At 39.5% G+C, this 24,790-nt stretch overlaps 1 protein-coding gene across 3 annotated transcripts; it reads right to left on the bottom strand.

Moving 5' to 3' along the window:
* Window positions 1–649: 649 nt before the first annotated feature.
* On the bottom strand, window positions 650–18,667 carry LOC110693814 (probable inactive purple acid phosphatase 29). Of its 3 annotated transcripts, XM_021870963.1 has the most exons (6): window positions 18,467–18,667; window positions 12,226–12,333; window positions 10,125–10,508; window positions 7,176–7,570; window positions 6,556–7,006; window positions 650–953 (listed from the first exon to the last, which is right to left on the bottom strand). In XM_021870963.1, the coding sequence occupies exons 3-6, from the start codon at window positions 10,429–10,431 to the stop codon at window positions 919–921; spliced, it is 1,188 nt and encodes a 395-aa protein (XP_021726655.1). In that variant the 5' UTR covers window positions 10,432–10,508; window positions 12,226–12,333; window positions 18,467–18,667; the 3' UTR covers window positions 650–918. The 3 variants fall into 3 exon arrangements, with proteins under 3 accessions (XP_021726655.1, XP_021726656.1, XP_021726654.1); XM_021870964.1 differs by lacking the exon at window positions 12,226–12,333 and having other exon boundaries at window positions 10,125–10,497; window positions 18,467–18,666; XM_021870962.1 differs by lacking the exon at window positions 12,226–12,333 and having other exon boundaries at window positions 18,467–18,663.
* Window positions 18,668–24,790: the final 6,123 nt, after the last annotated feature.

Here is a 24,790-nt window from a genome sequence, read left to right as displayed (position 1 = left end):
CAAATGGATCCGCCCCAAATTTGACCATACCCGAACTAACATGATAATTGAACCCAAAGGCAGACCCGATCTGAATTGTCCCAACTCGACCCGAAGTGTTGACCTAATACCCGATCCAAATTACCATTGACCTGAAACCCGAATAGACTCGCATAATGATTGGCCCGAACTGACCCAACCGGTTTGCCAGGTCTATTTTTTACTGGTTATCAAACGTGTCGTCAATCCTTCAAATAGGTAGCGTGTTGCTTATATAACACTTCTCTCAATTCTATAGCGACCAATCACAAATTACAATTAGCTTACACATAGGGAGAGGTGCACAATAGTATATAGCCTTAAATATCCTCTATTTCTTCACATACTCTTTTTATTTAGACTTTCGACGCCAACTCAACTGAATTTTATTCTATCTTGTAGCAAATGAGGTTCTAAAAGATGTAACAAAGAATCGCAGGCTTTGAAACTAAGGCCCCGAATGCATGCTTAACAACACCTTTGTCACATATCTAGTAGAGTTTTCTATAATATACTCCTTTGTCTATTAATATTGCAGCAATGGACTTTTTGCACTATTCACCACTCTTGTTTGACCATATAATATGATTTATACGTTAAGCAAAATATTGTCATGTAGAATCTTATTAGATTCGTCCCATAAAATACTTTTACAATGTCAACTTTCTATAATTTTACTCTTACACAATTATAGATATTCAACAGATAAAATGTACTTTGGGATGCATAATTTCATCATTGTTGCAATATTATTGGAATTGAGAAAGTATGATTATACGTAGATGAGGTTTCACAGAGTTCAGTGTAAACCTGTAACTATATCCATTTGAACACTTACAACTTTACAAGGCCATTATCTGCGTATACAAACAGATTTTGTGAACCATTCGCTTTCAAAGCCTAGGCGCCATCAATTCGCTTTTTCCTACGGGTTCCTGTATGTGCAGCAAGACAGAAATTAGACCATGCAAATTTAGTACTTTGTATAATTTAACAAGCAAATTAAGTGCTTGGTTCTTAGGCATAAACAACAGATCAAGGGAATGGTAAAAAATTTGTGTAAAATCTTATTCATAATGCCCCGCCAAAATCAAATACATATAGGGGAAATAGATTTATCTCTAAACCAAAACAAGTATTTTTCTTATTTTCATTTTTATTACTCACCACATTCACAAATATAGGCGGTTATCCTAAACAATACAAAACAAATGAATCGAAAAAATCAAGTTTGGTGAATAAGGTGCAAAATCACGAACATCCATTCACCATTAAATTTCATACTACCTCGTTTCATATTTTTTATAAATTTTGTAAAAAATGAATGCTACACATTATTTGCATCTAATATTTTCTTTCCTTTTCAGGTTGTTATTTCTCTCTATCTCTCTCCTGATCACATGCATTCCTATTTTTCTCTCTCTATCTTACACTCACTAACAAATTTTGCCTAGAAATCCGTGCACCCTTCAAAGGTGCAAAAACTGTGAAACATAGATAGTACGCAAAATAATTAACATTGACCAATTTCTACGTATCCAAAACATGATAGTGTACAAAATGAGCTGAGGAAATGACTAGCATATACAATCATATCTGATATAATTTCATGGCTGTACAACAAGGCTATTGATTATGAAATCCGTCACAATTTTTGTCTTTGTGTAAGTAATAGGTAACAAGTTTGGAAAGAATAGCAGCTGGTACGGAAGAGGTGAAAGCAGAGGCTGTGGTTGAGGGGGCAGCAGGTTGCGGATATGGGCAATGACTGGCTGTTAGTTGGTGGTTTGCATTGAGTAAAGTGGTAAAGGTTGTCAAACTTAAATGCGATGAAAATGTTATGGAAGAACTAAGTCACAGGGCGTGTGGAGAATGGCAATATAAATTCGGAATGCAAAACATTCAATAAATAAAAGGGGAAATGCTACAACAAGTAATGTGTGCATGACTTCTTAGATCTCAAGGACATATTGGTATGAGCCTATAAAACAGATCCTTTTCAAGTAACATAGTGTGTAGATGACTATATAACTGGAAGGTATAACACATAGCTTTATAACATATTGTCACGTGCCGACTACTTTGCCCTAGTCACGCACCGTGCGCCACCCGCTTACAGTTCGTCGTAAGACGAGTCAGGCTTTCTCCCTTGGCACTACTCTCGTGCCCACGTAGCACAACCCTTTGTGCTGCTAGAATAAGTTTGCTAGCACGATCCCTTGGTGCTAACAAGTCCCCTTGGTTGAACTAAGCACTTACCCTTAGTGCCTTAGTCCGAATTTACGACTAAGTGTCGTAGACAATTGAGCACACAATCTATCACCCTTGCTAGTATGCCCGATCACTCACTTGGCACCCTCGTGCCTTAAATTTCTTCACACTCTCTAAATGTTTGAAGGAAAGAGATTGAGTTGCAAGAGAACACAAGTGCTTTGGAATGCTTTATGTATTGCTCTCAACTTGAATGTACAAATGATGCCTTGGAGCCTATTTATAGTGCTCCTCCCTACTTACAAGGATTATCTAGAACGTTCCTAACCTCCTCAAATGGAGGGTTCTAGACTTACAACAATCTAGAGGGTTCCCACCTCCTTAGGAAGTTAGGAACTACATACATGGAGGTTTCTACATCCTTCCCTAGCTAGAATGTTCAAGACAACCCTAGAACATTCTAGAACGTACAACACTTATGCACATGGATAGAAGACCCTAGACACTTCTACTATGTACATGAAAACCCTTGAATATTCTAGAGACATCCTCTCTAGAATACTCCTTCAAAAGAACCTTGTAGATAGCTCCGGAACATTCTAGAAGCTTCCCGCGTTCACCGGGCACAAACTTGTATTTCAGGACCTCGTCTCGGAAAACCGACACCACCATCATCTTCTTTGACCCAAAATACAGTGGACCCCAAATTTAGGCCCATTTGGACTTCATTTGGGTCTCCAAATGACCCATTATTGCGTTAATGTCACTTCGGTGCTCACTAGGATTTTAAGCAGGGTGCTAAATAAAGCTCTTTAGGGGGAAGTGCTTACCTGGACACCAAGGGCAAGCCCCATAGCCACGATTATGCCCTGTTGCCTAGTGACCCAAATAACGCCCATGGTTGGCAATGACCCGTGACATTCTCCCCCACCCAAATTCTTGCCGACTTCGGCAAGATCGCCCGTTGGAGTACGTGCCTGCGACCAGGTCTAGCGCACCACTCGACCCTTGGATGCTTCCGTGCGCCGCTGCCCCGTCCCTCCTATTGACTCCAGAGGTTAGCCTTGTTGTTTCACCACTTGGAACACCTTAATGTCTTGTCCCTTGCATTGTTGCTGCCTTGGTCCTCCCATGGACCGCATCTTGACGCCTTTGCCTCGGCGCCCACCTAGCTTTCCCCGCTCCTTGAGTTGAGCGAGCTTGATCCCTATCTCGCTCCCCTTTTATGTGATGGTTATCATGCCATCACTCACTCGAAAAGGTAGGACCTTGTGCAAGAACTCCATGCCTAGCACCACGTCCTCATCATCAATGTCGACCACCAAGAAGTCGACCTTTCCATTCCACTTCCCCAAGCGGACTGGGACTCCCCACGCCCTACCATACACCGGCGTAGCCCTTGAATTGATTGTCTTCATCTCTCCATCGACCCTGGTGAACTTCACCCCTAAGGCTTTGGCTTCCTCTTTAGCCAAGAAATTGTGCGACGCTCTCGTGTCCGCAAGCAGCCTTGTCGGTACCTCGTTCACTTCCCCTTCTACGATCATCAAGTTACTCCCTTGCTTGACGCCCGTCCCACCAGTTGTTGAGGATGCCTCCCTTGGGCACACCTTCCTCAACACTCGTAGCATTGAGGAGCTTCATGCGGGCTAGCTGGGCCTTCTTCCCTAGGACCATTGCCCCATACTCATCTTTGGAGCTGGCTCCTCCTCTCTTGCGATCATGGCATTCAACTTTTGCCGCCACGGGCAATTCCTCGCTAGATGCGGACCCTCACAAAGGAAACACTTGAAAGGCTTTGAGGGCTTACCTCCGTCTCGCTCGTCCCCCTTGGACTCCTACTTGGACTTGGCCTTGTCCTTGCCATGATTCGCATACTTGGCCTTTGGATGCGATGCCTCCTCATCCTCTTGGTCGCCATCCTCAACCCTTTTGCCCCTGTCCCTTCTCGATTCCTTCGGTATCTCGATCAAGGACTCCGCCACGGCTATTGCCTCAGCAAGTGTCTTCACGTTTCTTCGTTCAACATCTTGCTGAGCCCATCGTTGTAGACCTCCGGTGAAATAAATGAGTTGGTTCTCTTCTGGTAGATCATAATGGTGCTAGTGTGCTTCAAGTCACGTAGCTTCATCATGGAGACCTTCTTGGCATTCTCCGGATAAAAATCCCTTTTGAACTCGTCCCATGTGCTAATGGAACAAGTCCCCTTCTTAATGTCCGACTCCCGACGCCTCCACCAAAAAGGACAGCTTCCTCGCCCAAGTACATTGTGGCGGTGTTGATCTTTGATGCATCGTCATCCAGCTTCATTGCGTCGAAGTACCTCTCGACGCTCCATAGGAAGTTGTCAATCTCTCGAGTGTCCCGCTTCCCATGGTATTTCTGTGGCTTTGGGACCTTCATCTTTGGCCCCTTTTGGATAGTGACACTCTCGGTCACTGCTGCCTTCCTGCATAAAATGACATCCTCCTTCACCGACTCCACCTCGGCTCGGATGTCCCTTAGTTGCCCAAGCAACTCCCTCTTAAGTTTCGCGACCTCCTCGCGAATAGTTTCCAACGCGCTATTAACGAGCCCACGAGTCTCGTCCCTTAAGTTTTGGGTGGCAGTGTGTGCGGCCTCCACTTTTACTTCGAGCTCCTCCACGGAGTCCGAGAGTTGTGTGATACCATCATGCATGTCCGCCACAGTACACTCTACCATCATGAGGCGGGGTTCCAACTCAGAGGGAAAGGTTCTGGGCACCGATCGTTCCCTCGACGGTTCCCTCGTGCCCTTCTTCTTAGCCTCCTCGTTGCTTCCTCTTCCCCTTGCACAATTTGGCTCGCCGGAACCTCTTTGTCGCCAGCCATACTTATATCCACAATAAGAATGAAGCGACTTACCTTTGTTGCCTAGCTACCGTCCCTTCGTAGCTTCGAACAGCAACGCCTTGAATTTACGACGTCGATCCCACACGACAATCGTAACCTTGCTCTAATACCACCTGTCACGTGCCGACTACTTTGCCCTAGTCACGCACCGTGCGCCACCCGCTTACAGTTCGTCGTAAGACGAGTCAGGCTTTCTCCCTTGGCACTACTCTCGTGCCCACGTAGCACAACCCTTTGTGCTGCTAGAATAAGTTTGCTAGCACGATCCCTTGGTGCTAACAAGTCCCCTTGGTTGAACTAAGCACTTACCCTTAGTGCCTTAGTCCGAATTTACGACTAAGTGTCGTGGACAATTGAGCACACAATCTATCACCCTTGCTAGTATGCCCGATCACTCACTTGGCACCCTCGTGCCTTAAATTTCTTCACACTCTCTAAGTGTTTGAAGGAAAGAGATTGAGTTGCAAGAGAACACAAGTGCTTTGGAATGCTTTTTGTATTGCTCTCAACTTGAATGTACAAATGATGCCTTGGAGCCTATTTATAGTGCTCCTCCCTACTTACAAGGATTATCTAGAACGTTCCTAACCTCCTCAAATGGAGGGTTCTAGACTTACAACAATCTAGAGGGTTCCCACCTCCTTAGGAAGTTAGGAACTACATACATGGAGGTTTCTACATCCTTCCCTAGCTAGAATGTTCAAGACAACCCTAGAACATTCTAGAACGTACAACACTTATGCACATGGATAGAAGACCCTAGACACTTCTACTATGTACATGAAAACCCTTGAATATTCTAGAGACATCCCCTCTAGAATACTCCTTCAAAAGAACCTCGTAGATAGCTCCGAGACATTCTAGAAGCTTCCCGCGTTTTTCGGGCTACCTGCTGCACAAACTTGTATTTCGGGACCTCGTCTCGGAAAACCGACACCACCATCGTCTTCTTTGACCCAAAATACGGTGGACCCCAAATTTAGGCCCATTTGGACTTCATTTGGGTCTCCAAATGACCCATTGTTGCGTTACTGTCACTGGGTGTTCACTAGGATTTTAAGCAGGGTGCTAAATAAAACTCTTTAGGGGGAAGTGCTTACCTGGGAACCAAGGGCAAGCCCCCTAGCCACGATTATGCCCTGTTGCCTAGTGACCCAAATGACGCCCATGGTTGGCAAGGGAGATGACCCGTGACAATATGTTGTAGAATTTAGCTCAGACAAGAAGTGAGAACATGAAGAGAAATTGACCACTTTTTTGTGTACGCATGTTAAACATTATTACTTACAATTCACGACAGAAAAATGAAATCAACTCTCCGATAACCCAACTAAAATTTTTGCTAGTAACTTCTAATTTCAATTAATTTTAGATGATAGAATTATAGCATTAAAAATCAACGACACCTATCATATTTCCTACTGAATAAGTCAGGACTTCAAAAAACACTTACCAGTTGAGCTCTTGCTCCAAAGGACCCGAGTGTCAATAGTAGTGAGGTTTGAATCATCAAGACGCTTCCATGTTTGTATAGACTTGACTGTACCCCAGCCCCCTTTACCAATCTTTCTCAGATTTATCTTCACCACTCTTGCCCTCCTAGCCCAACCAGCCTTCCCATAGGCATGGTATCCAAAACCACCCGCATAGCAAAGATTTATATCCATCAGCTTACCACAGAAATCATTTTTGTGATCATGACCAGTAAAAACTGCTCTGATATCACCTGCTTCAAGCATGGTCGTAAAAAAACCTGAGTTTATGCTTGGTGAAGAAATGCCCTCCTGCTTAACACCTGTAAAGTTTGATGTGTCGAAACTTGCATATTCAGGCAACGGAATGTGGAAATACACAAGGCCAGGAGCAGAGTCCTTTTGGGGTTCTGGGTGGTTCATATATGCTTTCTACAATGGAAATTTCAATGATTGAAGTTGGATAAGTATTTCATATTTTTTGCATTCAAACATGCCAGAGATGATTTTTTATATGATTATATGAAAATTCAAATTCAAAACACAAGGATATTGTGTCTAATTTTTTTTATTTATTTTTAAGCGATCAACAAAATACTACCTTCAATCTCCTAGAAGTACGAAGAAACCAAGACTGTTGAGAGGTCTTAATCCAGCCATATCCAGAAATTGAAGGAACTGTTGAGTAGTCTCCACTGTCAAGGAAATAAAGATTGAGAACCGACTTATTCTGGAAAGGTGAACCGTTGACACCAGCCACCTCAAGGTTGTAATTTCCAAATCCATCAATTTTCCCAGCATCATGCGGATTCAACAGAGATAAGGTGTGTTCCATGTTGACTATATATTGCATGACTCCCTCCCTTGAAAGAGTGGATTCCTGATCATGATTTCCAAGAACAGCAGCCCAGGATATGTTGCACATTACTGCAGGAGCAAATGCAGCATCCATTGATTTTGCTGGATCAGTAGCATCTGAACCAAATATGTTGTCACCTGTCGCAACAGACAAATTATCTTCATATTCTTGTAAATTAACAGACATAAAATATCTTAAGGCGCGATTATTTATATCATTTCATTGCCTGGATATGCAAGTTTTGATTGTACCTGAATTATAACACGATATCTTCAATATTTACCGACCCCACTTAGTATACTGGAGTTACATGGTGACAGATTGACAATATTGACATGCAAAAAAGAACAACTAGACTTGGTTGTTCTTACAAGGCTAGTCTAACAATGGTTTATGAATGTGAATATTACAACTCTCTTGAAAACTCCAGAGAAAAACTTTTTGTTTTGTTTTTTTTTTTTTTTTTTTTAAGGCAACTCTAGAGAAAAACTTAGATAAGCAAGAAATGACTTGATTTTTCTGATCTTCAAACATAAAGTGTTCTGATTTTATGAGAATTGAAACATCCTTAGGGCCATATCTTTTAATACCAAATTGTGATGGATCCGGGTCAACTACAATCTATACGGGTCTATGCTAGGAGGAAAGTCAAACCACTAGAGCAACAATAAAAGGTAGCAGCAGCAGGTAACAATTCGGTGCATCAAGACTCCAATTAAGCAGAACAAATTAATTAAGAAGAGAAGGAAAGAAAGCAATCTACTTTATTATGTTCTTTCATGGTTTTCTATTTTGTGTTAAGTAGTCACATGTTTAGCCTTAAGGTCATCTTGACCAGCTAGTAATATTAGTTTAAGAATAGTAGTATGTGCAACAAGAAATCAGCCAGAAATTAGGGAGGAAAACTTGGAGAGTTGCAACCTCAAGTTGCTAAGGAGGTTGTTAGCATCAAGCTACTATTTATAACCTTCAATTGAATTATTGAAAAATCAGTCCTCTTAATATTTAGTAATTATTGAGTGAAATCAGTTCAGTCCATTACACAAATGACATTAACAATTCTTTAATTATAACTTCTTATAACAAATCAAGTACATTTATTATTAATTCATAATAAAAATAGATAATTAAGATGCTAAATCATGCCACCATGAAATCAATGAATTGACAAAGACCAAGGGACGCATGGAGGGGCAATGAAGCTTAATTCCAGCACCACTTTACACTTTGCACAGATGCGCTGCCTTGTTTCTGCATGCACTCATTTATCTATGTCTAGCTCAAATGTACTTTTGGGCAAATGAATCTATACAAACAAGTGAGGGCATGCAACAATCCTTCTAACACTTATTCTTAACTTTATATTTACTATTGCTCTAACCTTAAGAGTATGCCATTTTAACTATACAATCTCAAATGACAAATAATGTGAAATACATATTAGCACATTTAATAAATAAATGTTGCAACGATCCTCTAATGTGAACTCTTATTGCATATACATTGCTTAACATAATAAACACTCAAACTTGTTCATTATGAAAATATCGAAACGGTTGAGTTTACTTATACTTAACAATCAACACAACCATAATGAAGTAATGAAGATGTCCAGCACACTAGTTAATTACATGTTACATTGTTCCTTTGACACCATTTACAGGTCTTGTGTCCATGTCCAAAAAGGAATACCCCAAGCTAAGCCTAGAACTTGATGAAGCAACCAAACTTCATGCTTTTCTAGGTAGATCTTTTTTAAATGCTTTGGAAAAATGGCTCCTACTGCATACATGTAAGAACCCCAATCCCCCCCCCCCAAATACCCCCTCCCCGAAACACACACAAACACGTAAAAAGACAAAATTCCATGTTGCAAGTAAGAGCATTATTCAAGCATTCAATCATTGGTTGGCGTTTGAGCATTGAGAATACAATTAACTTAGATATGAGATATCTCTCTTCCCCCCCCCCCCACCCCACCATATATATATCTATCAGAGATGCTATGCAAGTAACTGCATAGGATGATAGATTTTTTTTATCAAGCAGCTGGAAGTGAAGTTATAATAAGCATTTTTCCCATTCATTTAAGGAGCAATGCTCCTCATAAGCTAGCATAACGTTTGTGTACGCACTTCTGGTTTATATATGCTCAATCTCTTCCTTAGTTCATGCTTCCATATCATTTGAATTCTTCCAATTAAACAAGAAAACAAGACAAATCGGAAGGGAAAAAACAAAAAAGTTAGTTTGAACTACATACAACCTAAATGCTATAACCCTTTGTTGTACACCTTTCTCATAGAGTCATAGCACAGATGAAATGGCAAACAGTTTCATCCCCCCTCTCCCCTTTAACTAATTCCTATGTGAGAGATGTAAATTATACAGCTTTGAAAGAATTTGAGGAAAGAACTGTTACAGAATCTGAAAAAAAAAAAAAAGTAAAATATTCATTACAATTGTCAACAAATGTGCAGCTGGTCCCCAAATTATTTGTTCTAGTTTATTAGGAGAGAGAGAGGGAGAGAGAGTAAAGATCCCATAAGAGTGACAAATGCACAATAATAGATAACTAAAGCATTGATCTTATGATAAATTTTTTTTTTTTTCCTGAAACACTCTTTTCTTTACTAACACACTAAAAAAAATTTATAAAGAGGAAATTTCATGATAAGCAAGATGAGGTACCAGTGAAGACAATGAGATCAGGCTTCTCAGCTTTTATCATTCGCTGGATAAAAACAGTAGTGTTGAGATCAGAGCACCCTTTAACTTGATTAGGCAACACATCCAAGCATGGCGTGATCTTGCCATCCGCGTAATGCATGTCTGCGACTTGCAAAATCTTAAAAGCCCCCTTTCTATTAAACCTCAAGGGTGTTGAAGTTGTACAAGTCAATCCATTAAAGATACAAAGATTAATCACCAGAAACAGGGTCTTCAAGCAAGAAAGTGCAAAGAAAGGTGCCTTCGTATCAAACAGAAGTGCCACCATCCCTATCTTTTTATCTTTTCTTTTGATTTAATCCCAATAACCACACAAGGCCAGAATGTTTTTGAGCTGCAAACAAACTGATAAACATATGTCATCATCAAAACTCCTTAATGTGAGTCACAAAGAACTATTAAGTACAACAATATGAAACATCCTATCATAAAAGCCAATGTTTAGTTTGAAAGGCCATGAGAAAACTCATTAAATTGGATGACAAATATTACCAATAAGGCTCCTATAAATTGGACTTCAAATTTCATGCAACATTTATTCAGCATATTTTCCCCACCAATAAAGTGTAAAGGATAATGACGACTAAATCACCATTGTCATTATTAGTTACTATTAGGGCATGCTTAGATTAAGAGTAATGTATTACTAAGGTAAGAAAAGAAAAACTAAACAAAATGAAAGTAAATATAAGGGAGGAGAATATACTACTGATGGTGTGATTGTAAGGAGTTTTATTTAGTGGTAGTGTGATGATAGGTGAAGAGAGGGGAACTATTACCCTCATTTTGGGGTTAATAGTCACACTAGGGGGAGAGTGGGTAATTATTGCCCTCATTATGAGGGTAGTAATGATTCCTCCACCTCTGTCTTTTCCTCATGTCAGAACTACCTTATTTTATTTATAAACACATTATCTCCCCACAACACCTTGAATCACTTCTGATTTTCTTAGTTTGACTTTTATTACTTCCTTAATTATTACCCATAAACCAATTATAGCATTAAAACTAGCTAATCCATTGAATTAATCTTTATCTTTAGGTTGATAGAGAAAGTATATCCCTAACTCTTAGCTAATGTTCTTTGTCATATTTTACACCTAGTCATAGTTTTTTTAATTTTTAATACTCCATTCATATACTATATCTACTCTTGTATACTCATCAATATTATTAAGCTTTTCAACATTCTTTTTCTCATAATTCTATCATAAAGCTTTACCACATTAAGACATAAGAAATGGAAATGTAAACATGGGCAGCACTTAAACCTCATTTTCATACAATTAAAAACCTAAATCAATAAATTGATAAATCTTCTTGAAACTTAAAGGTCTAAACTTATTTTATTTTGCAATGATAGAAAAAATATAGATAAAAAGATTATATACATTAAAGAACTACTTCATATGTTACAGAAAGTAATTAAAATAAAGAGCTCATGAAACTCTTAGTATCCTTGACGAGAAAAACATGCTAGTATGTTTCAACAATCACAACTCACACACTTTTCCGTAAGAAATATTGACTACTAAAAAGGAATTCCACCAATGATAAATGACTCAAGATCTAGAAACTAAGAGGAAAAATTAAGATAAGTCATTTTTCCATTTTCCTCTGTGTGGTTTGTAAAGGGTGAAAAAAACTTCTCTTAGGGCATGCTTAGATTGGGGGAGATGTATTACTAGGATAAAAAAAAATCAAAAAAAAAAATCAAACTAAGCAAAATGAATGTGAATATTGGGAAGGAGATAGTGATGGTGTAATTGTAAGAAAATTATATATTGATGGTATGGTGTGAGGTGAAAAAAGAGGAATCAATACCTTTATTTTGGGGGTAATAGTTACACAAGGGGGGAGGATGGATAACTATTACCCTCATTATGAGAGTAATAATTCCTCCATCTCTCTCTTTTCCTCATGGCATAACTAACTTATTTCATTTGTAAACATCATGTCTTCTACAACACCTCTAATTGCTTTTGTTTTTTCAAATTTGACTTTTATTACCCCTGTAATGTATTATCCTCAATCTAAGCATGCCTTATAGATAAATACATACCTATATTCTCATGTTCCTCTCTCTCTTCCCTCACCCATCCTCTCTCATCAAGGCCGGCTCAACACACCCCTCAAATTTTTTGGGGCCTCATAATCTGGAACCTATTGTCTGTATTAAAAAAAATTGAATGACATAGCATATCTCAAATATTAGATGGCTGAAGTGGTGGTAAATTAACAAAGTTTTGAACCCTTTGTAGTCGGTGGGATTGGGTTTGAAACCCCTTCCCAACACCTAATTCATTTTGTTTTCCTAAGAATTTCTTATTTATATATACTTTCAACATTATATTTTCACCTTTTATTTTTATCTAGTATATGCTATTGCCTAATATTATCTTCAATTTTTTTATTTTCGTTTATGTAATTAAATATAGGTGGAATTATTAGTTTCTTAAATACTCCATAATATATATTTATAAATTTATGACTACAGAAATGAAAATTATTTAAGATAAAAAAAATTAAAAATATATATTAAAAAAATGAAGAGGGCCCTAAAAAGTTTAAGACGGCTCTGTCTCTCATCAACCTCCATTATCTTTTCTCTCTAGCTTATCTCCTTAGAAATCGCACAGAGAAAAACTAATTGTCAATTGTGTTTAATCATAGACATTTTATTCCATAAAAGTTACCCCTTTTTTGCCCCATTGGACATGTTTCCCATTTAACCAAGGCTCTGTTTAGTTCACCTTATTTCCACCTATCTATTACAGGGAAGATAAGTTGATAAGTTTAAGAAAATAAAAAGTTCAGAAAAGTTGTTATAAGGGTTAAACAAGGTTACCAAGTTCAATTTATAACTAAAATAAGTTGTAATAAGTTTAGATAACTAAAAATTAGGTGAATAGATTGCATTCCAAGTATTGATAAGGAACTTCCCGTCACAAATAATATGGGAGAATCGATAGTATTGCATTAGTTTTGGCATGTCAAGCACATATTTGAAGATGCACTAGTAAGGAAAGTGAAAAGAAAGATAATGTTGAGGAAGACAAAAGATGACTTGGATGGAAGGAGTTAAAAGGGACATGAAGAAGTTAGATTTACAAGAACGTATAATATTAGAGACGAGAATGTAAACATATGATCATGGACTCATGGTTGGCAAGTATAAAAGATAAAAATTTTGTCCATATAGCCGACTCCATCTTTGGTATTAAGGTTTTGATCGTTGGTTATTGTATTAAAATTTTCAGTTACATTATGTTTTATTTTTGAATGGATTTCAATTACATTACTTCCTCCGTATTTTTCAAATGTAACACTTGGACTAGAGGCAGGACTTTAACAATTAATATCTTAAATTGTAAATTAGTAAAAAAAACTTTAAAATTAATAATATGAAAATATATTTTTAAGGAAAAATGTAAACTAATAATCCCACCTTTAGTCGGTATTCCATAAACAATCCCACCTTTTGAAATTCCAGAAATAATCCCACCTTTAACATGGATCTTCCATAAACGATCCCTATGACCTATAACCGGTTAAACCGGTCAAACTTTTTTTTATTTTTGTAACCCCTATTGTGCAAGGTCTTATTTTTGTGTTAGTTTGTAGACTTGGAAAATGTAATAGAATTTATGGCAATTGGCATTCGTAAAGTAGTTGTATATAGCATGACAAAGTAATGGGATTTGTTTTTTTTTTTAACAAGAACAAAAGAGCTTATATTACAACTAGATTAAAAGTAATGAGGTTTGTTAGTTAGGCTAACTTATCAATTTTATAAAATTAAACAAGCCTTATTATTGCTATGTTATGGCTTTAGATTGTAGAACTTATATAATAGGAGTCATATGACGGTATTTTTGGTGGTAAAGCATATTGTTGGTATTTACACAACCGAGTGCCTTTGATTCCGTGGAAGCCTTTTGACGCGATGTAAACCTTCGTGTTCAGGGTGACTCACAAGCTCGGAAATCTTGGATCCGCCACTGATTTTAGTGTACGTAGTTAATTTAGTACCATTACAACCATTTATGATTCTATAACACTATTAACGGCATAATTTCACAACCTAAGGTAAATATATAAATCTATACTTCAATGTCAATCAATATCAATATCAATATCAATACTTAGTATTTAAAAACATAAACAATAAATTTTTCACATGACACATGTCATCAGAAGTCACTCATTACCTCGTACGTCACATGTCACCACTCTTAATATTTTTTTTAAAGTCTTTATACATTCTATAACTTACAATTTCAAGGGAGAAAATGAAGGGCTTCATTTCCACACCATAAATTTTTTACATGTCATCACAAGTCACTTATTGCCCCCACATGTCATGTCACCTCCCTTAATATTATTGTTTAAGGCCATGTTTGGTAATTAGCTTTTTAATGGCTTTTTGGTTAGATTTTCACTTTTATAGGTGGTCAAACAGCCAAAAAATGTGTTTGGTAATTGGCTTTTTAGTCAGCGGCTTTTAAGCCAAAATGAAAAAGCTGCTTTGAGTAGCTTTTTTGTTGGCTTTTGGCTTGTTGGCCCACAAATTATCTAATAAACAGCCAACAACCAACAATTAATTTACCAAACACTTTTATAAACACCCAGCTTAAACAACCAATTTCAAAAGCCATTATAAACACCCAAACATTCCAGGGTCAAACAAGCCAAGTAAACCAGCCAACAGCCATTTGTCAAACAAGGCCTAAGTCACTATGCATTCTATGACTTGCAAATTTAAGGAAAAAAATTAAAGTGTGTTCATTTCCACCATAACTAGTACACATTACATAAACATATGAATTATAATAAAAATTGTGTTTTAATTTCCTAAACTTAAAATATAACTTAAACTAATGTATCATTTCATATCTTACAATCTTCATATATACGGTATACCTAACCAAATTCCTTCGTCTTCTTAAACTAATGTATCATTTCATATCTTACAATCTTCATGTATATACGGTATACCTAACCAAATTCCTTCGTCTTCTTTTACCGTTCTACTTTGACTCTTTTTTTTGTTCTTTTATGTTTTAGCAATGAAGCAATTACTTTATATATTATATCAAAAGTATCAACTTTTGAAAACCATACCTATATATAAAAATAACTAGCCCAAATAACAAGTCGGGCATCAAACGGGCCAAAATGCTAGTTAGCTTTAAAAGTATATACCATTGTAACAAGATTTTGTACCATTATAATCATTTACCGTATTATTTCATGACTCAAGTGTACATTTCAAAACACAGTGGTATCAATTTCCAATTTTAAAATACTTACAAATTTGTCATATCTAACAACAAACCCCATTCATTTTTAAATATTTGCTCCAATTCTATTTTTTGTATTATTTATTTGTCCTATTTTGACTAAATTTTGTGATTTATACATAAGAAAAAATATAGTGTTGTGGGTACTTGTTGGCAATGTTCACGAATACGCCATATAGTTGTCGTCTCCCGTACCCGATACGTTTTGGGGACGGGTACGGTACGGTTACGCCATGGAAACGTCACCAAGCTGTCCCCGTCAAAAGTGGTACGACAAGCAATTTTGGGGACGTTTAAACTCTTGCTTGGAAACGTATCAGGGACGGGGAAGCCCATTTTCTAATGTTTCCATTAAAGCCCAACCCATTTTTTATTTTTGAAAAAAAAAACCAACATTACTTACCAAAATGTCAATTTCCCCCAATTATCAAAAACCCTAAAATTGCGAACGTTGATTGTGTGGCCGACTGCGGCAACCGGAGACTACCTACGACCCCTCCGACACCGGCAGCCGGCCTGATTCAACATTTCTGCTTCTGGTTTTTTTTTTCTCTTTCTTCAAACTATTTTTTTTCCTTTATGAGAATAATGGAGCAATGTTTTCTGTAAAGCATGTGATTACTTGATATATATTTTTTTTTTAATTTAAAGTTACTGTAGAATATAGATGGCAGTAGGTAGAAATCACATGGTGCTTTTTCTTTCCCATATTTTGTTTTCTTTTAAACCCCCATATTTCGTTTTAAATGGCAATGTGATTATGATTATGGTACTTTAATTATGAATTTCATGTGTTATGAATTGTTATGAGTTTATAGAATTATTTTTTTTTAAAAAAAAAAATTCATTTTAAGGATTTACATTTTGCTGAATTTTTATTTGTCGTATCCTATCCGTTTATGGAAATTTTGATTTTGCCGTATCTCGTACCCGTATTCGTACCCGTTTTTTGTACCCGTAGTATCAGTACAATCTAGCTTGTTGGAATCGTCACAACGAATAGATTATTAATTTTCAATTATTAAAAATTTAAGTTGTGAGGAAGGTCCTTTTAAGTGGTCGACCGCATGAGGAAGGTCCTTTTATGAAAAAAAAAGTGGCACAAAAGGTCCTTATATGAACATTGGGGTGTGAGGAGGGTCCGTTGACCGAATTCCAACTTTCACCAAAATTTTCCGACAAAAAAAAAAAAAAAGTGCGGCACAGCACGTGACCACTTTAATGACCTTTTTTCCCTTTTCCTCCTTCTTCCTCGATTTTGTCCATTTCTCCCATTTTTCCCTACCTTATTGAACATTTTAGAATAACAATAATCCCAAAATTCGATTTTTATCCCGGCCAGAAATTAAAATTGAAGCACATAAATTACAATTCCTTCTACAGTGTTTTGCCATTAATGGGGTAGCTACTAGTCGCATCAGAAGAGATAAATGGGAAAAATGGGGGAAAAGGGCAAAATCGAGGAAGAAGAAGGAAAGAGAAAGAAAAAAAAGGGGGGGTCATTAGCACGTGACTTTTTTTGACCGGAAAATTTTGATCAACGTCGGAATTTGGTCGACATACCTTCTTTACAACCCAATTCAGATAAGGACCTTTTGTGCCATCTTTTCATAAAAGGACCTTTCTACCACTTAAAAGGACCTTTCTCGCAAATTTTTCTTATTAAAATTTGTACTTATTGATAATTAAAGATATTATTAATAAAAGAATTAGTATCGGTATGCGTGTTTAAGAGAAATAGAGCAAGTATTTAAAAACGAAGAGAGTACATAACAACACTGCATTGCTACTTCATCTAGTCTATATTATTAAAAAAAAAAAATCTCATCCACTTTAATTTACAGTTCAATACTCCCCTGTCCCACGATAAATTTACATGTTGGATTTTTTTTTTCTTACTATTCACATACTAACATTGACCATAGTATTTACTAATGTAGATAATAATATAAGGTTCAACGCGTTTTTTATGCGGTTGGCCACACCGTGTCACCGTTTGTAAGAAACAATTGAGTAACCCCTATAACATTGATAGAGTTACCCCATTATACTAATACAGTATCCACTTGTTATACTACCTCCGTTTCGTATTAGTTGCAACTTTGGAATATTTTATATCTCACAAATAATACCCTAAAGTTGCAACTAATAAGAAACGGAGGTAGTACTTATTAAGGGGACACTCAAATAACAAAATAAGCCCTACAACACTAACATAGTAAAACCTCTAACCAAGTAACCCTGTAACACTAACTGAGTAACCTAAGGTGGCTGACCATTCGGTGTGACTAAGCCACATGTAAAAGTTTTAATTATACTCCATGATATCAACTTTTAAATACCGAGTTTTTTTTTTTTATTATTGCTAATAATCAGTTATATATGGAGTATATAATGTCAATATAATACATTTGGCTTGCGAAAAACGTTTGAGTGCTAAAGTATCCCATCCAACTTCTATGCCCATTTGAGGGTGTCAGCAAGAACAGAAGCATTAATTTGTGTGAACTGTGTAGTTCCAACCGAAATAAGTTGGGTATAATTGGCCGTTAGTGTAGTGACAATTGAGGCTATATTTGATAGGAAGGACTCGTGTACGATCTCCGCATTAAGGGGATTGAAACCGAATCCGGATTAGCTTAAAGGGTAAAATGGGTGGAACATAAAAAGAATGAATCTTTTTTACGAAGGACAAAAAAAATGGGGGAATTAGGACGACACAAAAAAGAAGTATAACTTCTTAAACAATCCTTCATAATTCCAACATCCAAAAAATTAACATTAAAATATACGGATTACTTTTAATCAGAAATCGATCTACGAGATAAGCAGAAACAATCTAATTATTTCTCAAATTTTAACTTCAAAAAGTTTACAAGTTACAACCATAATTTTAATTAGGCATTTATTGAAGCTGTAAATAAATGGTATGAAAATTCACAACACAAATAAAATAATAAGTAAATAAATTAATAAGAAGTTCAAAAATAGAATACTGACCAAATTTTTATTTGATTTTGTCGATGTCAAAGCGTTCTGATTGAGTAGAAGGCGATCAGAAGAGGCAACACCATAAATATTTGAGGTTTTTTTTTTTTTTTTTGAGGTTACTTCGTTTGCTACTTGTATTTATGAGCAATATCTCCGACTCTCCTTTCTCCCAAAAAAACTCCAAAAACAGTCACCATTAAAGTCAGTCAAGGGCTTTCAAAAAGAAAAAAAAAAAAAAAAAAAAAAAAAAAAAGTCAGTCAAGGACAAAAGCTTATGACCCGTGGACAAAAGCTTGTGAAATACTGAAAAGTCTATATTGAAAAGTCTATATTGATCAACGAATATTTCCCATTTCGAGAACAAGATTACACATAGGGATGTCAATGGGGCGGGGCGGGGTGGATGTTGGCCTTCCCATCCCCATCCCCACCTAATATTTTCATCCCCATCCCCATCCCCATCCCCGCGGCGGGTCCAATTTTCATTCCCATCCCCGCCCCACCGGGTACAACTCCAAAACCATCCCCGCCCCACCCCCCACTTAGATATCCATCCCCACCTAATCCCCACCAAAAACCCGCCTAATCCCCACCCAAGATCCACCTAATATCCGTATATCAAATATACAATCTTACATAATTAATACGAATTATAAAATAAAACATTATATACACATTTTTGTGTTATAATATAAATGTCGTACAAAGTATTATAATTAATATTGTATTTCATGTAATTATTTTATAAATAGAATAAAAGTATGTAATTTTGCTTTAAAAGATATATAGATGTGGGTATGAGTTGGGGATGGGGCGGGTATGAAGTGGGGTGGGTGGGGCGGGGCGGGGATGGGGCGGGTACAACTTAAAATCCACCCCCGCCCCATCACCCATGGCGGGTATGATTTTTATCCCCATCCCCGCCCCACCACCCGCGAAACCGAGATTCATCCCTGCCCCACTGGGGCGGGGATGGGGCGGGTCTCCTACTTGACCCGCCCCACTGACATCCCTAATTACACATCTAACTTAGGACCTTTTCTAATTCATTGAAATGAAATGAAATGAATTAAATTGAACCCAACTGATTGAATTTAAACTGAAATTATCTGAACTGAATAAAACTGAAATGAATATTTTATAAGAGAAGGAAATTAGGAAGTGAACTGAACTGAAATTAAGTTGAAGAGAACATACCCCTAGTCTCTCTATTTTAGCTTAAGAGAACAGGTTGGGTTTGGTTGTACAAATTTTGTTTTTATTGGGGAAATTAGTTACCACCTAGGTGAAGGACATGTGTCCTCGACTTTAGTGCAATTAGTTAATATAATTATGGATCGTATTATGGAGATAGTAATTCCTTTATTTGGGTCGTCTATACGTCTTGCTAGAGAATGTTATAGAACTTTGGGTTAGTAAGTAACAAACCCGAAGCTCGCCTAAATGGATCCTGATTAGGGGATTTTGCTCCCACCAATCGGAATGCGCCACGTGGGCCAATCAGGTCCTGCCAAGTGTCCCCCAGTTGGAACTGTCAGGGCTTGCCACGTGGCACACGCTTATTCGTCCACCTTGGACCTATTATGTCATGACACGTGGCATACTCCATGCCTAATGGAGAAACCGGCCACCCATGCCCAACTTCCGAGGGAAGCCCAATCAGCCCTAGGTTAACCTAAACCTAGGATTGGCACGTTTCCCAAGGTTATAAATACCTCCCTTAATCCTCATTAAGGGAGATTACAGAGATAACAGGCTGATCACGCTAACAAAGCAGATTACCTACATTAAACACTCTCACCTAGAGAGACCCAATCACTTTAATTTCCGCATTAATTACTCCTTAATCAAGTACTAACTTGACCGTTGGAGGCGGAGCTCCCACCACCGGGAGTCTCCGTTTTTGCAGGTACAGGCGTTCGGTTCCAGTCTCGGAATTGTAACTCTCCCGCAGGACATCAGAAAACCCCGAAACATTTGGCGCCGTCTGTGGGGAGAGTACTTCTGAGATGGCATCCAAGTCTGTACCGACTCCTGAAGAGAGGCGTCCCCTAGACGACCCTCAAGTTCAGTCGGACCACGATACTGAGGATGAATTTGAAGTTGAAGCTCACACAGCTTCAGACTGGACCCTAAGGGCCCGGCGTACCCGTCATACCGAAAGGAGGGAACGGGAACATCTTCAAACAGGAAGCGAGCCAGCAGGCGCACCACCTGTTCGGCAGCAGCCGACTGATGGATCTGCTCCCATTACAAGGAACGAACTCATGACCTTCATGAGGGACTTCAAGGGAGAAATTCAAGAGTTGATCAACAAGAAGCCGTCTGCTCTGGACAAGGAGCAGTCGGCTAAGAAACCCTCCTCTTCACAGAAGAGGAAGCCAGTTCAAGGGCGAGAGGCGACTCCTCATCCTAAATCTAGGAAGCGAGAGCCACCTGCCCTTGATTTCACAAAATACCGTTTTCCTTACTCCAGGAAATAGGAAACCTGTTCGTCATATTCAGGCGGACGGTTCGAGGAAATCATACTCAGACGCTCGGCTACTGCTAGAGCAGAAGAAGAGTGACCGATTGTCAGAGTCGGCCTCTACTTCAAACTTCCAAGACAGTCTGCGAAATACCTCAATGAGGAATACTCAGTCGTATCGTGAGAGTCAGTCAGGCGGCACCTCCCGTCAGTCCGGCTTTCATAGCGATCAGGCGGTACCAAACTTACCGTTTGTACCGCAACAACAGTATTTTTTACAGCCACCTCCGTTTGGTGGTCATGCAGCAAAAAATGTCCAACCTATGGACTGGCAGCTTCGGTTGCATAGACTTGGTGAACAGCCGTCGGCCTTCTCCAAGGAAATTACTGAAGCCGCTCAGCCGGCCAAAGTGAAAAATGTATTAGTAGGCGCCTATGACGGCACTACTAACCCAGAAGACCATCTGATGGCATTCACCAACCTAATGTACTTTCAAGGGTTGGATGATCCCACTTGGTGCAAGTGTTTCCCAGCGACTCTCAAAGGAATTGCACAACAATGGTTCGGCAACCTGCCGACTGGTTGTGTAAATAGCTTCAGGACGCTTGCTTACTTATTCACCTCCAACTTCGCCATGAACATCCCTGCAAAGAAGACGACCCTTGATTTAGGAACAATTCAGCAGGGCGAGAAGGAGGGGCTTCGTTCTTACATCAGGCGGTTTAACCTGATGAGAATACAGATTCAAGGGTTACCGGATGAGGTAGCCTATACTGACTTTTTCAGAGGTCTCAAAGACGGGTCGACCTTCAAATTTGATTTGGTCCGAAAGAGGGGGGCGACTCTTCAAGAGGCCTTGATTGAAGCGAAAGCCTATATACAGGGGACTGATCTTTGTAGTATGGTAAAACAGTCGGACGGGAAAAGGTACGACAAAAGAGAAGGACGACAGAAACAGTCGTCAAACAAAGACGAGAAGAGAAAAGAGGTCTGGGCGGCTGATTCCTCTAAACAGCCGGCCCAGAAAAAGAAAAAAGAATTCAAACCATACTCCCCAAAGTATGCGTTTAACAAGGATAGCCAATATATCCTAAAGGAAATCAAGGGACGGATCTCAATTGAGAAGCCGGTCCCCATGAAGGGTTCTGCAAACAACCGGAACCAAGAAAAATTTTGTGCTTATCATGAAGATGTTGGTCATCACACCAATGATTGCATCAGTCTCATGCCCTATCTGGACCGCCTGGCTGAGCAAGGTGATCTTGACATTTATGTCAAGAAATCTACGGGGAACACTCCCTCAAAAAAGCAGTCGGCCAAAAAGAATCAACAGGTCGACAGCTCCGATGCAGATGATGCAGTCGTCTACACCATTGCAGGCGGCTTCTCAGGAGGCGGCCCCACTATTAGGGGCAACAAAGACAACATCAGACGGTTAGATGTAAATTCATTCACCAAGAACGACCCTCCAAATATTCATTTCCTGAGATTGTCATCACTGAAGAAGATCTAGGAGGGGTAAGAGGGCCGCATGACGACCCTATCGTTATTGAATGTAAAGTGGCCAACCAGAGAGTTGGCCGAATCCTCATCGATACCGAAAGCTCCTCAGATCTCATCAGTAGCAAATGTCTGTCGAAACTAAAATATCAGACTAATTGCATACATCCGGCCTCCCACCCTTTAGTAGGGTTTGGAGGAGGAGTCGTCCACCCACTGGGACGAGTGGATTTACCCATCCGCCTGGGCGAAAAAGGGGAAGGACGACACATGGTAGTCCGGTTCCTGGTAGTAGAAGAACTCTCGGCCTACAACATGATTCTGGGACGACCAACCCTGAATAATTCCAAGGCTGTTATAATCCCATCTCTTATGTTGCTCAAGTTTGAGAGGGATAATGGAACAGTCGGCTCCCTAAGGGGAGATCAGAGGATGGCCCGAGAGTGCTATCTCTCGGATGTCAAGCCCACTGTTATGGCCACTGGGTCAAGTGGTGAAAAAACAGACCTTGACAATGTCAAGGAGAGTGCGTCTGTTCAAGAAGCAGGCGGCAAGAAGAGAAAGGCATCCCAGACAGGGGCCGCAAGAAAATACAAAAAATACCAATCATTGGCAGAGGAGCGGTCGGATGAATTCCGCCCTCAGCCGGCTGGTGAGCATGCAGACTTGATCTTAGACGACTCACGTCCTGAGTGAACAGTCAAAGTTGGGACGACTGCTCTGAGAGACCTTGGTGACAACTTTCACAAACTATTGAAAGAATACAAGGACATCTTTGCATTCGAAGTCCATGAAATGCCAAGCTTTAGTCCTGATCTGGCGGTACATAAACTGGCCGTGGATCCGAAAAAGAAGCCGGTACGACAGAAGAAGCGGAACCATGGCGAAGAAAGAAGTCAGGCGGCAGCCGCCGAAGTTAAAAAATTACTTGATGCAGGGTTCATTCGGCAATGTTACTTCCCAGACTGGGTTGCAAATGTGGTGCTTGTTAAAAAGCCGAATGGCACCTGGCGAATGTGTGTAGACTACACAGACTTAAACAAGGCGTGCCCCAAAGACAGTTACCCTCTGCCTAAAATTGATAACCTGGTCGACTCAACAGCCGGCCATGCTTTGATGAGCTTTATGGACGCCTACTCTGGTTTCCATCAAATTCCTTTATGGAAGAAAGATCAGGAGAAGACGGCCTTCGTCACTGATCAGGGGTTATACTGTTACACGGTCATGCCGTTTGGTCTTAAGAATGCCCCGGCCACTTTCCAGCGAATGATAAACACTGTGTTCTTTGATCAAATTGGGAGAAACGTCGAGGCATACATTGATGATATGATTGTCAAGACTAAACTTCAGAAAGATCATCTGTCGGACCTCCGAGAAACTTTCGCCACACTCAGGCGGCACCATGTCATGCTCAATCCCAAGAAATGTGTCTTTGGAGTTGAGTCTGGGAAATTTCTCGGATTCTTTATCAATCAGAGAGGAATAGAGGCGAACCCTGAGAAGGTGCAGGCGGTCATTTACATGCAGTCGCCTCGTACCATCTGAGGTTCAGAAGTTAACAGGTTGTCTGGCGGCCTTGGGAAGATTTCTAAGCCGATCAGGCGACAAATGCTTATACTTTTTCCAGGCAATTAAGAAAAAGGCAAGGTTTGAATGGGGGCCGGATGCTGAGGCCGCCTTCCTGAAATTGAATGTTCACTTGCATTCCTTGCCGAGGCTGGTCAGCCCTTTGCCCAAAGAAGTACTCTACATGTGCCTGGCTGTCTCTGATCACGCGTTAAGCGCTGTTCTCCTTGCTGAAAGGGACGGTTGTCAGCTCCCGGTCTACTTTGTCAGTCATGTACTGAAAAATGCCGAGTTGAGGTATCCCTTAGTCGTCGTGTATACAGACCAACCTATCAAGCGGCCACTGACCATCATGGAGTCGTCAGGCCGAATGATCAAATGGGCCATAGAAATTCAGAGCCTCGAAGTTACTTTCGAGCCTAGAAAAGCAGTGAAGGGGCAAGCCGTTGCTGACTTTATTGTTGAGATGACTCGTCCTCCTGACTCTCAAGTTCAAGACCAAGTCTGGAAGGTATATGTGGACGGAAGCTCTACTTCAAATGGTTGTGGAGCAGGCGTCATATGTCAGTTGCCAGAGGGCGACAGGTACGAGTATGCGTTACGCTTCAGTTTTCAGGCCTCAAACAATGAGGCAGAATATGAAGCTTTACTAGCCGGAATCCGCATGTGCAAGGCGGCAGGGGCAAGAAAAATAGACGCCTGTTCCGATTCACAATTGATAGTGAGTCAGTATAATGGCGAATACGAAGCAACCCATCCGGCCATGATCAAGTATTTACAGGCGGCCCGACAAGCAGTC

The sequence above is a fragment of the Chenopodium quinoa genome, unplaced genomic scaffold, assembly GCF_001683475.1.
Source record: "Chenopodium quinoa cultivar QQ74 unplaced genomic scaffold, ASM168347v1, whole genome shotgun sequence".
In the NCBI taxonomy this organism is placed as follows: domain Eukaryota; kingdom Viridiplantae; phylum Streptophyta; class Magnoliopsida; order Caryophyllales; family Amaranthaceae; genus Chenopodium; species Chenopodium quinoa.
This window is presented reverse-complemented; position numbering and strand designations above follow the sequence as displayed.